Below are 13533 nucleotides of genomic sequence, written 5' to 3'. Positions count from 1 at the left end.
GGCAATGAGAAAGGCAAGACTTCTTCCTTTCTATATTCAAGTTGAGGTTAGTCTAAATATATTTCTGCACGTACTCAGATACCATGGTGACAGGCATCATATAAATAGACAGTGGCAGCAGGGAGTAGGTCACGGATTATATCTATAAAACCAACATATCAGGCAGGATTAAACCCCCAACTAATACAGCTGGCTCCTCCTCATCCATAAAACCAAGCCTGAGAATTCCATATGGGAATTTGGAGGGGGACCTCTGGCTACCTCCCCAATAACAAAGAGCTACTGTAGTCAAACAGTATAAGAATAAAAATCACCACTCAAAGTGCAGTGAGACTAAACGCCCCCATTCCAAATAACAAAAGGCATCTGCACCCCAGTCCACTGCTTCCTAGACACCCTAGGTCTCCCGTGTGTCTTATCTAACAACACATGCCCTACCAGTTTTATTTATAAGTATAATTCAACTAATGTTTGCAGCACATGTATGGGCAAGCATCTGTACGCATAAGCATATTTGCCATGATGAGTTTCACACACCTCCCTCAAATCCATAAGTCTAGAAGGCAAAGAAAGAGTGAAAACACGGGCAAGCCAACATATGAGGGGCAGTACCAGCCAAGGAGTGGGTGGGTCCTCCACAGCCACATTTATATTCACTGACTGCAATATTATACATTACTATAGGCTCTGATGCATCAGATGTAGCCTAGTATTTTGCAGCTTTCCTTAACACCTGCTGCTCTGCATCTCACTGTATATACTCCATGTATGAACACAGGGAGACAGGTTCCAGGAGGGCTCACCCAGTCTACGTAGGAAAAGGAGCTAACCTCACTTGGCAAAGAACTCTAGTACAAATGCCTATGCCTTAGGAAAAAGCAGCCATCCAACTCTCATCAATGACACTCATATACACCTCTTCTCAAAGTATCAAGGGCCTTAGAATGCCAATCAGTCAGTCTTGAGGTGGCAAATAATTTTTTTTTAAGTCTTTACTGAATTTGTTACAATGTTGCTTCTGTTTTTTTTTTAATGTTTTAGGTTTTGTTTTTTTTTATGTTTTGGTTTTTTGGCTCGGAGGCATGTGGGATCTTAGCTCCCCAACCAGGGATCGAACCCGCACTCCCTTCATTGGAAGGCAAAGTCGTAACCACTGGACTGCCAGGGAAGTCCCAAGATAGCAAATAATTATACACAGAGCTGAACACGACATAAAGTACTCAAAGAAATAAAGTCAACTGACCAACGTAGGATAAAGAATGGTCTCTTGCCTCATAGTTTTCTAGCTAGGTTAGTGAATGCTAAGATCCAGAAAAGATAAATATAAAAGACACTTTTTTATCTCTTTAAAAGATAATTGCCTCTTTAAATAAAAATGACAGAAATGTATCTTGGGGTTCATGACATATGTAAAAGTAAAATGTATGACAACAATAGCACAAAGGACAGAATGCAAGGTGGTGGTAGGAGAATAATGGAAAGCCCTGGGCCCCAGGGAGACAGACCAGAGTGAATGGGAGAATGCAATGGAAAAGGCAACGACAGGACAATGAGGAAGAGGACAACAGATGAAGAGGATAGGAGAAAAGTCAGAGAGATCCCAGGGGCCAGAGACAGGGTGGCTAGCATAGAAAGAAAAGAAAATAGAATTAAATAGAAAATAAAACCAGAAGAGGATCAAAGGCAGGCAGAAATAATAACTACCACCAACTCTTTAGTACAATGCATAACTTCATCCCAGTTATAGACATAAACCATTTGTACTTGCTATAAGTCCTACAATTATACCAATATCCAGAGATTTGCATCATTTTTGTTTTCTCTTTAATCCTAAATTTTTAGAACCTAATAATCATACAACTATCCATAGACAACCAAATAGTCCTTAATATTAAAAAGCACTGTTCTGACCTAAGAAATTCTACTAACTTTAGTCATTTCAATCTCTTTTGATCTCTCTTTAGCTCTTCTGACATTCCCTCAATTTCAAACTCTCACATAATCATACTCTTCTCCTAAAATATCAAAATGCCACTATTGCCACTTACTGTTATTCTCCTACTCCCCCTTCACCACCATAGGCAGTAACTGCAAAAAATTTGCTAATCCATTAATTAAAGATCTCTACTTTACATTATGAAGGACTAAATTTAGAAAGCCAAATTGGGTTGGGAGGAAACCATGTGTCACAACAAGTGAGATGAATTCCATGGGAGGGTGTGGGGTTACTGACCCATTTCTCATAAAGCCTCTGACACTAACACACCCTTGTCTGCTCAGAATACAGAGAAGCTCTCCCAAGGGTGGGGCAACAATTTACCACTATAATCATCTGGAGAAGACTTTATTGTACCATCAGGTCACAAAAGCCACAGGACCTATCAGCAAGCAAATGCCTCAGGAAAAATGTCTCCTCTGCTTTTCTGAAACCTCCAATTTAGTTGCACAAAAGAAATGGGTAGCAAGCCAGCATTAATTGTACCCTTAGAGAAGAGCCACTTCCCTCCTACAGGGGTGGAGTGACTTTACTGAGCTACCAAATGGATACAAAGACAAAAGTAAACACTAATTTGCTGTTTTTGTCTCTGGCACAGGAGGAGTGGTAAAATTGACACTGTCTGTAAACAGTAATAATGCCAGATATAACACAAAGAACAGGATTCCCCCCATCTCTCCACCCCCTCCCCACCTCCTCTCCCTAAGACATTCCTCCTGAGATTACTCATCCTGAGGAAACACACAGAAGCCTCCCTATAGTCCATATGCTGCTACCAAATGGAACCAAGGGAGAATCCAAGTTTGTACTGACTCCCCATTGGAAGAATCAATGGAACTCAAATATTTGTTTCTACCAGCTGACAAAAATTACAGGGAGGAGAAGGAACAAGACAGAAAGTATGAAATAATGGTATGTGACATGGCCAGGTTTGAATCAGAACAAGGCTGAAATGACAAAAAGAAGAGTTGAAAATAGAAGCATCCTAAACAAACTAAAAAGTTTTTTAAAAAAATTCAGCTTGTGCCCAGGCCTAGGGGTTCATAAAAGATATAGGAAGGGGCTTCCCTGGTGGTGCAGTGGTTAGGAATCCACCTGCCAATGCAGGGGACACGGGTTTGAGCCCTGGTCTGGGAAGATCCCACATGCTTCAGAGCAACTAAGCCCGTGCGCCACAACTACTGAGCCTGCGCTCTAGGGCCCATGAGCCACAACTACTGAGCCCGCATGCCACAACTACAGAAGCCCACGCGCCTAGAGCCTGTGATCTGCAACAAGAGAAGCCACTGCAATGAGAAGCCCGCTCGCCGCAACTAGAGAAAGCCCATGTGCAATGACGAAGACCCAGTGCAGCCACAAATAAATAAATAAATTTGTTAAAAAAAAAAAAAAGATATAGGAAAAGAGGATGAATTCAAAAGAGAAAGTTACCTGACCAGAGCTCCCGCCAGGTATAATGCAGGCGTACTCTACACTTCTTCTGATAGCAAAGTAGTTTATGTACTACCTGAATGCAGCGCCTGTAAGAGAAAAAGAGAAAAACTGGAATAAGCCTAAAAATATGGTGCAACTCACCACAGATACCCTTTCTTTAATGAGGCAGCTTTTGCTAAGGCCACAAAAGACACTGGATATGAATCTGTACACATGGGAAAGAAATGAACTTCTACCTGCAGCTTTCTGGTAGATAAATCCCCCCTGCCCAAAAAGGGAACCCTCTTACACTGTTGGTGGGAATGTAAATTGATACAGCCACTATGGAGAACAGTATGGAGGTTCCTTAAAAAACTAAAAATAGGGCTTCCCTGGTGGCGCAGTGGTTGAGAGTCCGCCTGCCGATGCAGGGAACATGGGTTCGTGCCCTGGTCTGGGAAGATCCCACATGCCGCGGAGAGGCTGGGCCCATGAGCCATGGCCACTGAGCCTGCGCATCCGGAGCCTGTGCTCCGCAACGGGAGAGGCCACAACAGCGAGAGGCCCGCGTACAGCAAAAAAAAAAAAAACAACTAAAAATAGAACTACCATATGACATAGCAATCCCACTACTGGGCATATACCCTGAGAAAACCATAATTCAAAAAAGAGTCATGCACCACAATGTTCACTGCAGCTCTATTTACAATAGCCAGGACATGGAGGCAACCTAAGTGTCCATCAACAGATGAATGGATAAAGAAGATGTGGCACATATATACAATGGAATATTACTCAGCCAGAAAAAGAAACGAAATTGAGTTATTTGTAGTGAGGTGGATGGACCCTAGAGTTTGTCATACAGAGTGAAGTAAGTCAGAAAGAGAAAAACAAATACCGTATGCTAACACATATATATGGAATCTAAAAAAAAAAAAAAAAAACTGGTTCTGATGAACCTAGGGGCAGGACAGGAATAAAGACACAGACGTAGAGAATGGATGTGAGGACGTGGGAAGGGGGAAGGGTAAGCTGGGACGAAGTGAGAGAGCGGCATGGACATATACACACTACCAAATGTAAAACAGATAGCTAGTGGGAAGCAGCCGCATAGCACAAGGAGATCAGCTCGGTGCTTTGTGACCACCTAGAGGGGTGGGATAGGGAGGATGGGAGGGAGACATAAGAGGGAAGACATATGGAGATACATGTATATGTATAGCTGATTCACTTTGTTATAAAGCAGAAACCATACATCATTGTAAAGCAATTATACTCCAATAAAGGTGTTAAAAAAAAAAATCCCCCCTCCCCATCCCACACACACTGCTTGTGCTAATTCCCCCTATCACTAGGAAAAGGGAGCTATAACCACATATAGGTCAATATTCAATTAGGCACTACTGATACCATTCCCTTATATGTCTTTCCTGAGAGGAAGGATGCACCACTAGACCAAAATTAGACTACTCCATTCGAAATTGCAGACATAGGATGCAAAAACATAAAATTAAAGACCTTAAGTCTTTAGATCTATTTAAATTTGTTTTTAATATAAATTAAATTTTAAATAAAATGTAAATTTTATTTACATTAAAAGTTAAATTAAAAATTCAGTTCTGGGGACTTCCCTGGTGGTCCAGTGGTCAAGACTCCACGCTTCCAATGCAGGTGGCCTGGGTTCAATCCCTGGTCAGGGAACTAGATCCCACATGCTGCAACTAAAAGATCCCACATGCCGCAACTAAAGATCCCGCATGCTGCAACGAAGATCCCACATGTGGCAACTAAGACCCAGCACAGCCAAATAAATAAATAATTTAAAATATATATTTAAATATATATATATATATATATATATAAAATATATATATACTGGCTGAATGACTCTAAGCTGACTGCTTAGGGTGTTTCTTTTATGCATGTAGTGGTTTCCTATTTCAACACAAGACAGTTCCATTTTAACCTGAAATCTTCTTGTGGGGTCCACTGAAGTCTCTACCCACAGAGAATCCCTGATTAGAAGGAGTCCAAGTTTTCCATGTAAGAGTAACTTAAAGGAGAGTTTACTCTCCCCAGAGACTATTTCCCCTAACTCCCAAATCCTGGGCCAGCAGTGGGAGTGGCGGCAAGAATCACAGAGTAGACATCCAGAAGAAGAAATTCATTTGTTGGGTTTTCCTACCTCTTACTGCTCCAGGCAAGACTTTTCTCTCTTTTTTTTTGTATAAGCACCTCCCCCCATTATTACTTTACCTACAGCATTCATACACAGATATGAGACTATTTCGTTTCTGACACAGATTCTGACTTGAGTATTAAGTGTTTCCATGCTCCATATTTCTTCATATTTCACCAGGAAGATTATACACTTATCTGAAATGGTAGAAATTCATTTTGCTTTCAATTTCTCATTGCGCTGTATGTTGCTGAAAAGCAGTACATAATGAGAAGTGAGAGCAGCAAGCTGGCCTGATGCCCAGCTCGGAGCAGATAAGTTCACCTAAAAAGGACTTGATGCTCCAAATGTCAAAAACTGGAAAGAAGACTGGAAGTTGGGGGAGGGAGATATGGAAATATGCCCATGGGTAGTAATGAAGAAAGTGAATTCAGCCTGAGGGTAGGAACTTCTGCCCAGGCTCTGTCAGCTTGTTATCTTCTCCATCTTCCCTAACCTCAGGACATTCAATTAGGAAGCAGGTGGAAAAAGAACTGAGAAAGCAAGGCAAAACAAAAAAAGGCAGGAACTACTGGGGAGAGGGAGTTAAAATATTTAGTGTAGATCAGGTTCACTGGCTGAGATGTGAGGGTTTGGGTGGACAGTGACATACCATAACTCTAAGTACTGAATACACAGTCTTATCATGCCATCCTCATCTTCAACTGTTACACCCATCATCCACTTAAATCAGGTAACATTTTTTCTACTCTCTTATCCTTCCTCCATGTACCCTACACTCTAATCCTCCTGAATTACATTCTATTCTCCAAACATGCCACACTTTCAAGTCTCCAAGCTTTTGAACATGCTGGTCCCCTGCTTGGGATGTCCCTCCCCCACTCCTCTGCATAGAAAACTCCTATTGTTTCTTCATGACTCAGGTCAAACACAGCCCCCTTTGATGCCCCAGTGAGCATTAGTCACCCTGTACAAATCTTTCCTTTGTCATTTATCATAGTAGTAGTTAAGAAAGAGTACAGCCTCTGGGGTCAGACAGACTTGAGTTTGAATCTTGGTGATGCAACTCAACTAGGTAGGTAACTGTGGTAGCCGGCCTGCAAGATGGCCCCCAATGGTCCCCACCTCCTGGCATTCACAACCTTATGGAGTCTCCTCCCACATTGTATTAGGCTTGGTCTGTATGACCAACAGAAATGGCATGTCATTTGAGATTAAGTTATAAAAGGCATTATAGCTTCCATCCTGGGCTCTCACTCTTCTCTTTCTCTCTTGGATTACTTGCTTTGAAGAAAGCCAGCTGCCATGTCAAGCAACCCTATGGAGAGGCCCACATGGCAAGGAACTGAGATTTACCAACAACCATGTAAGTGAGCTTGGAAGCAATTCTCCAGCCCCAGTACAGCCCAGTAGAGCCCCAGTAAAGCTAACACACTAACTGCAGCCTCTGCCAAACCCTATGCCCAAACTACGCAGCTAAGCTGCTAGGATTTCTGAGCCACAAAAACTATGAGGTAGTAAATGTTTGTTTTAAACCCCTATGTTTTGAAGTAGTTTGTTACATAGCAATAGATAATACACCTGAGAAGGGGTGGGAACAGCTTAGGATTTACTGTAAGAAACTTTGGGTTCAAGTCCAGGCAATGGTGCTTACTAACAGAACAACCCAACCTCCAGAGCCTCAGTTTCCTTGCCTGGAAAATGAGAAAACTAAGACTATAATAATATACTACAACATAAAGAGCATATCCTACAACTAGAACATTAGATAAACAAGCTAAAAATATAATCTGTAGCAAAACAAATCTGATCCCTGAGGTACTGATGTTCAGCGATCCTATCTAAAACAAGCAGAAAACTCATCTGGTAAGTGTTATAAAAAAAAAAAAAAGCAGCTTTTCATGGTCTTTGAGTTGAAATAAAGGATCAGACTAACTTTTTTTTTTTTTTCAGACTAACTTTTAAACACCCAAAAGATATGGAAAAATGCAAACCACAACCTACTTACCTAAAAGTAAAATTTGTATCATTATTTCATATCTAGGAAACCAAAAATATGTAGCCTACAAACAGTCTAAAAAGCTGGAGATCTACTCTAGTCAGAGTAAAATCTTTCATATCTCCCTAGATCCCAGGCCTAGCATTGGAATGAGGTACACTAAGCTTGCTGTGCACCAAACTTCCTCTTACTCAAAAAAGTGGAGGTACTAATTCTGTTGTCAGATTGAATTCAGATGCATTTTAAGGAATAAAGATAATACATATATTTGAGATCACACTAACATGGCACAGCTGTTAGGCACTGATGATAAGAAGAATGCTGAAATACCAAAGAAGAGAGAAAGCCTAAAGGCTTAAACTTTATTAAAATATGAAGATTTTCAGTCATCTCTAGTTATACTGGTTGTAAAGAATTGTGACAGACAATCAGATCTCCTCAGGAGGCAGGAATCTCCCAGCCTGGCCACTATATAGATAATCTGCCTAGCTAGCAGAGTTCTGACTATGTGGCTAGTACAATGTAGGCTAAGAATGAACCAAAAGATCTATCCCTCTGGCCTTTCCATATCTTTTAAATACTGCTGACTCCTTTGATGCCAAAGCCCAGGGATGACTAAGTGGTCTGCTAGTATTCCATATCCTTGGATACAGGAGTCAGCTATGATCACTGCTTCAACGCATCAGCCCTGTTCTTCATGCAGTGTGCCTAAAAGTGATAATGAAGATACATAGTTTGTACTTTTCCCCCCTTCTGGAAAAATGTATAAAACAGGCCATAAAACACTCCCTGACACTTCTCCGCACATAAATGTGCTTTTCCTGAAGTGTACATAAAAATTTTGTGACTATTAAACTTCCCATCACTCCATTCTATAAAACAGATTTGCACACATTAAATGAACCACGGTACTTACACATAGAGATCCATAGGAAACTCCTTCATCATGTGTGTTACAATAAACTCTACCATCAGGTCTGAATGGGAAAAAGAGAAAAATTACATCAATCAGAATGAAATGCATTGCTTGCCTTTGGGCTGGGAAAAAAACCTTCTCAGTGCACTTTATTTTATATAAGGCACTTTTTGCAACACTTTCACCACCTGCCACTTGTAAGGTAAAAAGAAAATTAGCTCTCTCCTACTTCCAGAAGGATACTTTGACCTGCCAATAAACTCAGATACAAGGGAGATTTCATTGTACAGATACTTCATACCATGACACTAATGCAAAATGCCAGAAGGAAATCACATTCTGAGAACCAAGTGATGAGGCAAGCAGAGAAAAAAACTATGGATCACATCCGTGTAACCAGACTCAAACTCTAAAGCTATGTCAGTCTATCTCGTCTTCCTATCACACTCAGTTTGACAGGTATTGACTGAAATGGTCTGAGGAGCTTTGGGTCAATAGAGGCTTAATATTATATAGCCTTAATTATTGTTTCTAAAATCAAGTAGATTTAGGAGGTAGGGCTGAATACCCAGGTGAAATGGAATTAAGAGTTCAGATCATTTACCTGAGGAAAATGTAGAATTCTGGGCAGATTAAATTACCTACAATACAGCCCCTTAGCTGTCAGCTCTGTCAGCCTCCTCTCAGCTTAATTTACTCAGAGGAAGTTTTATATGTCTGAACCTTGAACTTCAAGCCTCCTGGCCAGCTGACACACAATTTGGACCAAGAAAGGGAGGGAAGAATTTGAAATCTTGATCAAGTGTAAGACAGTTTACAAATTTAAATCATGTATCAAGGTTAAACTGAGACATTTGTCTCCCTACAAAGATCTTTTTCTTTGAACAAGAGCACCCTTTAATTGAGCATTATACTCCTTGGGATTGCTTTACCAAACTCAACAAGAAACATGGTTTCTTAGGCCAGGGAAGAAACATAACCAGTAACTTCTTCTCTGAGGAGGAAGCGCACATCAACCAGGATCTATCCCTCATCTTAATCATGAAAACCTATCGCTGGCCCAGAAACATGCCAATTTTGATGATACTCACCCAGTACTGCACATACCAAAGGACGGCAGGGAAGGTTCTTGTCTGCTGCCTTCTTCCTGTGTCTCATAGGCTTCACATAAAAAAGAAATGAAACTAGTAGACATCTGAACTAACATCCAATGGCTTACCATCATGTTTTTCATGCAAATAAAATCACTACTGGGGGCTTCCCTGGTGGTGCAGTGGTTAAGAATCTGCCTGCCAATGCAGGGGACACGGGTTCAAGCCCTGGTCCGGGAAGATCCCACATGCCGCGGAGCTACTAAGCCCGTGCACCACAACTACTGAGCCTGCGCTCTAGAGCCCGTGAGCCACAACTACTGAGCCTGTGTGCCACAACTACTGAAGCCCGCGTGCCTAGAGCCCGTGCTCCGCAACAAGAGAGGGCACCACAGTGAGAAGCCCGCACACCGCAACAAAGAGTAGCCCCCGCTCACCGCAACTAGAGAAAGCCCGTGCGCAGCAACGAAGACCCAGCACAGCCAATAAATAAATAAAAAGAAATTTATTTTTCAAAAAAGAAAATGTGACTGTGTAAAGGCAGCAACAGTAGCAGTTTAAAAAAAATAGTTTTTTTTTTAAAGAAAGTTTTAATATAAACCTCAATGTGATATTTCTGAACATACCTCCAAGTTTTAGGAAATTCCCTGATCCTTCATACTCTTATTTCCCCCACCTCTCAGATGAATAAATCAAAGCAGGATCTAGCATCAACCAATCAAAGATCGTACTACATTTTGAAAGCAAAAGGCTTAGGCCCATCTCCTTGTTGAAATCTACATTACTGATACATTCTATCTCGTATATACTTGTATAAAAGTATATCTCTAGTCAAGATATACTTTTGAGGGGTTTTTTTGTTTGTTTTTAAATTTATTTATTTTACTTATTTACTTTTGGCTGCGTTGGGTCTTCGCTGCTGTGTGCGGGCTTCCTCTACTTGCTGCAAGCAGGGGCTACCCTTCGTTGAGGTACGCATGCTTCTCATTGGGGTGGCTTCTCTTGTTGTGGAGCATGGGCTCTAGGCACGCAGGCTTCATTAGTTGTGGCACACGAGCTCAGCAGTTGTGACGCACAGGCTTAGTTGCTCCGTGGCATGTGGGATCTTCCCGGACCAGGGATCAAACCCATGTCTCGTGCACTGGCAGGCGGATTCTTAACCACTGTGCCACCAGGGAAGTCCCTTTTTGTTTTTTGTTTGTTTGTTTGTTTGTTTTTGGCCACGTTGGGTGGCATGTGGGATCTTAGTTCCCCGACCAGGGATCAAACCCATGCCCCCTGCAGAGGAACTGCAGAGTCTTAACCACTGGACTGCCAGGGAAGTCCCCTGATACATTCTAATATTACTGCCATGGGTATATGATTATGGATCTTTCCACCCTCTCTTGAGCAGGTAACACCTCCATGACACACACAAAAAATCCCAACAACCAGTATGGGTCTTCTGAACAGCAGTTAAGCAAGAGCCCTTTAGCATAAATTTCCACCCACACTTGTTCTAGTAGGATCAATTTTGTGTTGGCAGAAAAATTCCTCTAAGAAAAAACAAGAAGCAAAAGTCACACTTACCATTCTATGTAAGTTTACTCGAAAATTCATGTTGTCATCATGCAAAAATGCATTGGCATACTGATCCTAATAAAAATAAAAACAGATTAAAAGTAAGGAATGAGTGCTATACTTAAGACACTCAGTTTATAATCTGTCTATAATCTATCATCTTAAAGCCCAAGGATTTGTAGGACTTAAAGAACTCCTTTCAAGGACCAGTTAGAGAGTAATGGGATGAGCCTAGAGCCTTTATGTCAAGCCCCACTTAAGCCATGAGATTTCACTTGGGTGTAATTTCCCAGTGTGTCTCTAACTGGCCAAAAGTCTCTAAGCAAATTACGAACAATAAAAATTAAGGCACAGGCACTTGAGGCAAATGCTGAGAGGCATGTGTTTTCCTATTCTCTCTTCCTTCCCATCTGCCCAAGGAGCCTGCTCTGTTTGTGACAGCTTGAAGGTTTTCATAGGGATTGCAGGATACATGTGCAGGCCCCACACGAGGATCTACGATTAAGAAGAAAGGTCTGCACTCCGCCGGGAACGGGCTTGGCATAGCAAGAGAAAGCTGCTTACACAGGCAACATGGCAGTAGGTAAGACCCCGTCTCTCCCTGGCTTTGCTGAAGACTGATACAAAATCAAAAACCTCTCACCATGAATCAGTAATAAACATCCCTTGGCCCTTTCCCAACATCTCTTCTGAAGATCTGATGTGCCTACAGACTCCAATTCCTAGGAACTGTTACCATTTGTGAAAAACAACTCCTTTGAAGATTTTCTTAGAAAGATTTTTGAAAAGCAATTACACCAGTTCCACTGCTAATAAGCAGCTCTTCTATAACCAGCTACCCCTAACCTGGTGAAAAGCAGGTCATCTTTTCACCAAGAACATAAAAATGGAAAGACTGAGAGAGATCTCTGTTCCACATGGACCACGCCTTAATTGTTTTTCTTAGGAGAGAAAAGATCAGAGTAAGGAGTAAGTGAAGGAAGAGTCTGAAACTACAAATTTAGCTCTAAATTGACTCAATTTCTGCCATACCTGTGTTGCCACCAAGATCTAGGGTGAGTTCAGGCCTAATTAATCCAACCAAAAGTGTCTCCTTACAAAGCCCAAGCATCTCTTCTTTTTTCCCCTCGGGTTCTTGTTCTTCATCAAACTGCAATCAGCCCACTTGACTCAGTTTCCAATGCCCCTCTTCGGCTTTTGTCTCCACCTGTCCCCACAGAAACCTGAGCTCCTTTTTTCATTTTGCTAAATGCAAAAGACCCAACATGAACAGTTTCAAAAGGGCAGGACTGTTTTCTCTGAAGAGGTATAACTCTCTTCAGAGTTTCAAACTCTGAAGAACTAGAATCTTAAAAAAATAAAATAAAAAAAGAACTAGAATATTCCAGTTATAGCAGTTATCACATCACAATTCATTATTAGGTCATGCAGTAAATACTGAGCCTACTATGTGCCAGATGCTAAGAATACACTGGTGAAGAAGACAAAGTACCTCCTATTGCTTACATTCTAGTGGTGCTTACATTCTAGTGGAGGAGATAATACAAAGTGGGAAGATTTTCTCTCCTAAACTTTGGGACTCTAAAAGTCAGGGGACAGGAACTTGGAAGAAGCGCAGAAAGAGACAGCACTTTGTTAAGAGATTCGCTAATACCAGAAGGCTCGTGAGACCTACCTCTGCAATACACGTAAGGATAATCAGACAGAGTTTGCCGCTGTGAAGCCGGTGCTCATCTGAAAAGAAAAAATAAACCCTTCTCTCTAAATCATCCCGACCATGTTTCTATAGAGAATAAAGATGTGTATCATCAAAAAGAACATTCACACTTTCTCTCCCCACAAAATTCATGAATGAAAATCAAGGTTCTACTAGAGTAATCCTTGCTTTTCTTCTAGGCAAAAGAATTCCCCCATAAGATTTTTTTCCTAAGTATTCTGGTAGTCTGATGGATAGCTAACCATCTTCCTGAGAACCATCCAATTATTGTAATGGTCACTAATACCATGGCCCAAGTCAGGGCTATGCCCTTTGTTTCCATATCAGCCCTTTGCTTCTGAATAATCAGACCTATTCCCTTTCCCACCCCTCCTCATCCACTAGCTAAAAGTACCACCACCTTTACCCATCTACCACAAAATCTAGAAAAGTTTTATAACTGTTCATAGCAAACTGGCTATGAATCAGAAAGAAATTAACTGGAGACTAGGGTCAAGCTCATGCTTCTCCTTGCACTGTGAACACTACTTATGCCCATAAGCTGATCATTTTTCTTCCTGCCAAAGCTATTCACTCTAAAATATTTATTTAGTACCTACTATGTGGCAGGCACTGTGCTAGGCAATAGAGACATAGCACTGAACTAAACAAAGGTCTGTGGT

General features: G+C 41.3%; 1 protein-coding gene across 9 annotated transcripts in view; it reads right to left on the bottom strand.

The window, feature by feature from the left end:
- The window catches only part of ARMH3 (armadillo like helical domain containing 3), a 173601-nt gene that overhangs the window by 105643 nt on the left and 54425 nt on the right, over positions 1-13533 (bottom strand). For all 9 annotated transcript variants that reach the window (XM_067709617.1, XM_067709614.1, XM_067709616.1 and 6 more), the window contains 5 exons: positions 12830-12888; positions 11164-11229; positions 9595-9664; positions 8504-8564; positions 3428-3516 (listed from right to left, as the gene is read on the bottom strand). In XM_067709617.1, the coding sequence (XP_067565718.1) occupies positions 3428-3516; positions 8504-8564; positions 9595-9664; positions 11164-11229; positions 12830-12888 (345 nt within the window). The remainder of the gene's footprint in view (positions 1-3427; positions 3517-8503; positions 8565-9594; positions 9665-11163; positions 11230-12829; positions 12889-13533) is intronic.

Source organism: Pseudorca crassidens, chromosome 16 (genome assembly GCF_039906515.1).
Source record: "Pseudorca crassidens isolate mPseCra1 chromosome 16, mPseCra1.hap1, whole genome shotgun sequence".
Taxonomy (NCBI): Eukaryota; Metazoa; Chordata; class Mammalia; order Artiodactyla; family Delphinidae; genus Pseudorca; species Pseudorca crassidens.
This window is presented reverse-complemented; position numbering and strand designations above follow the sequence as displayed.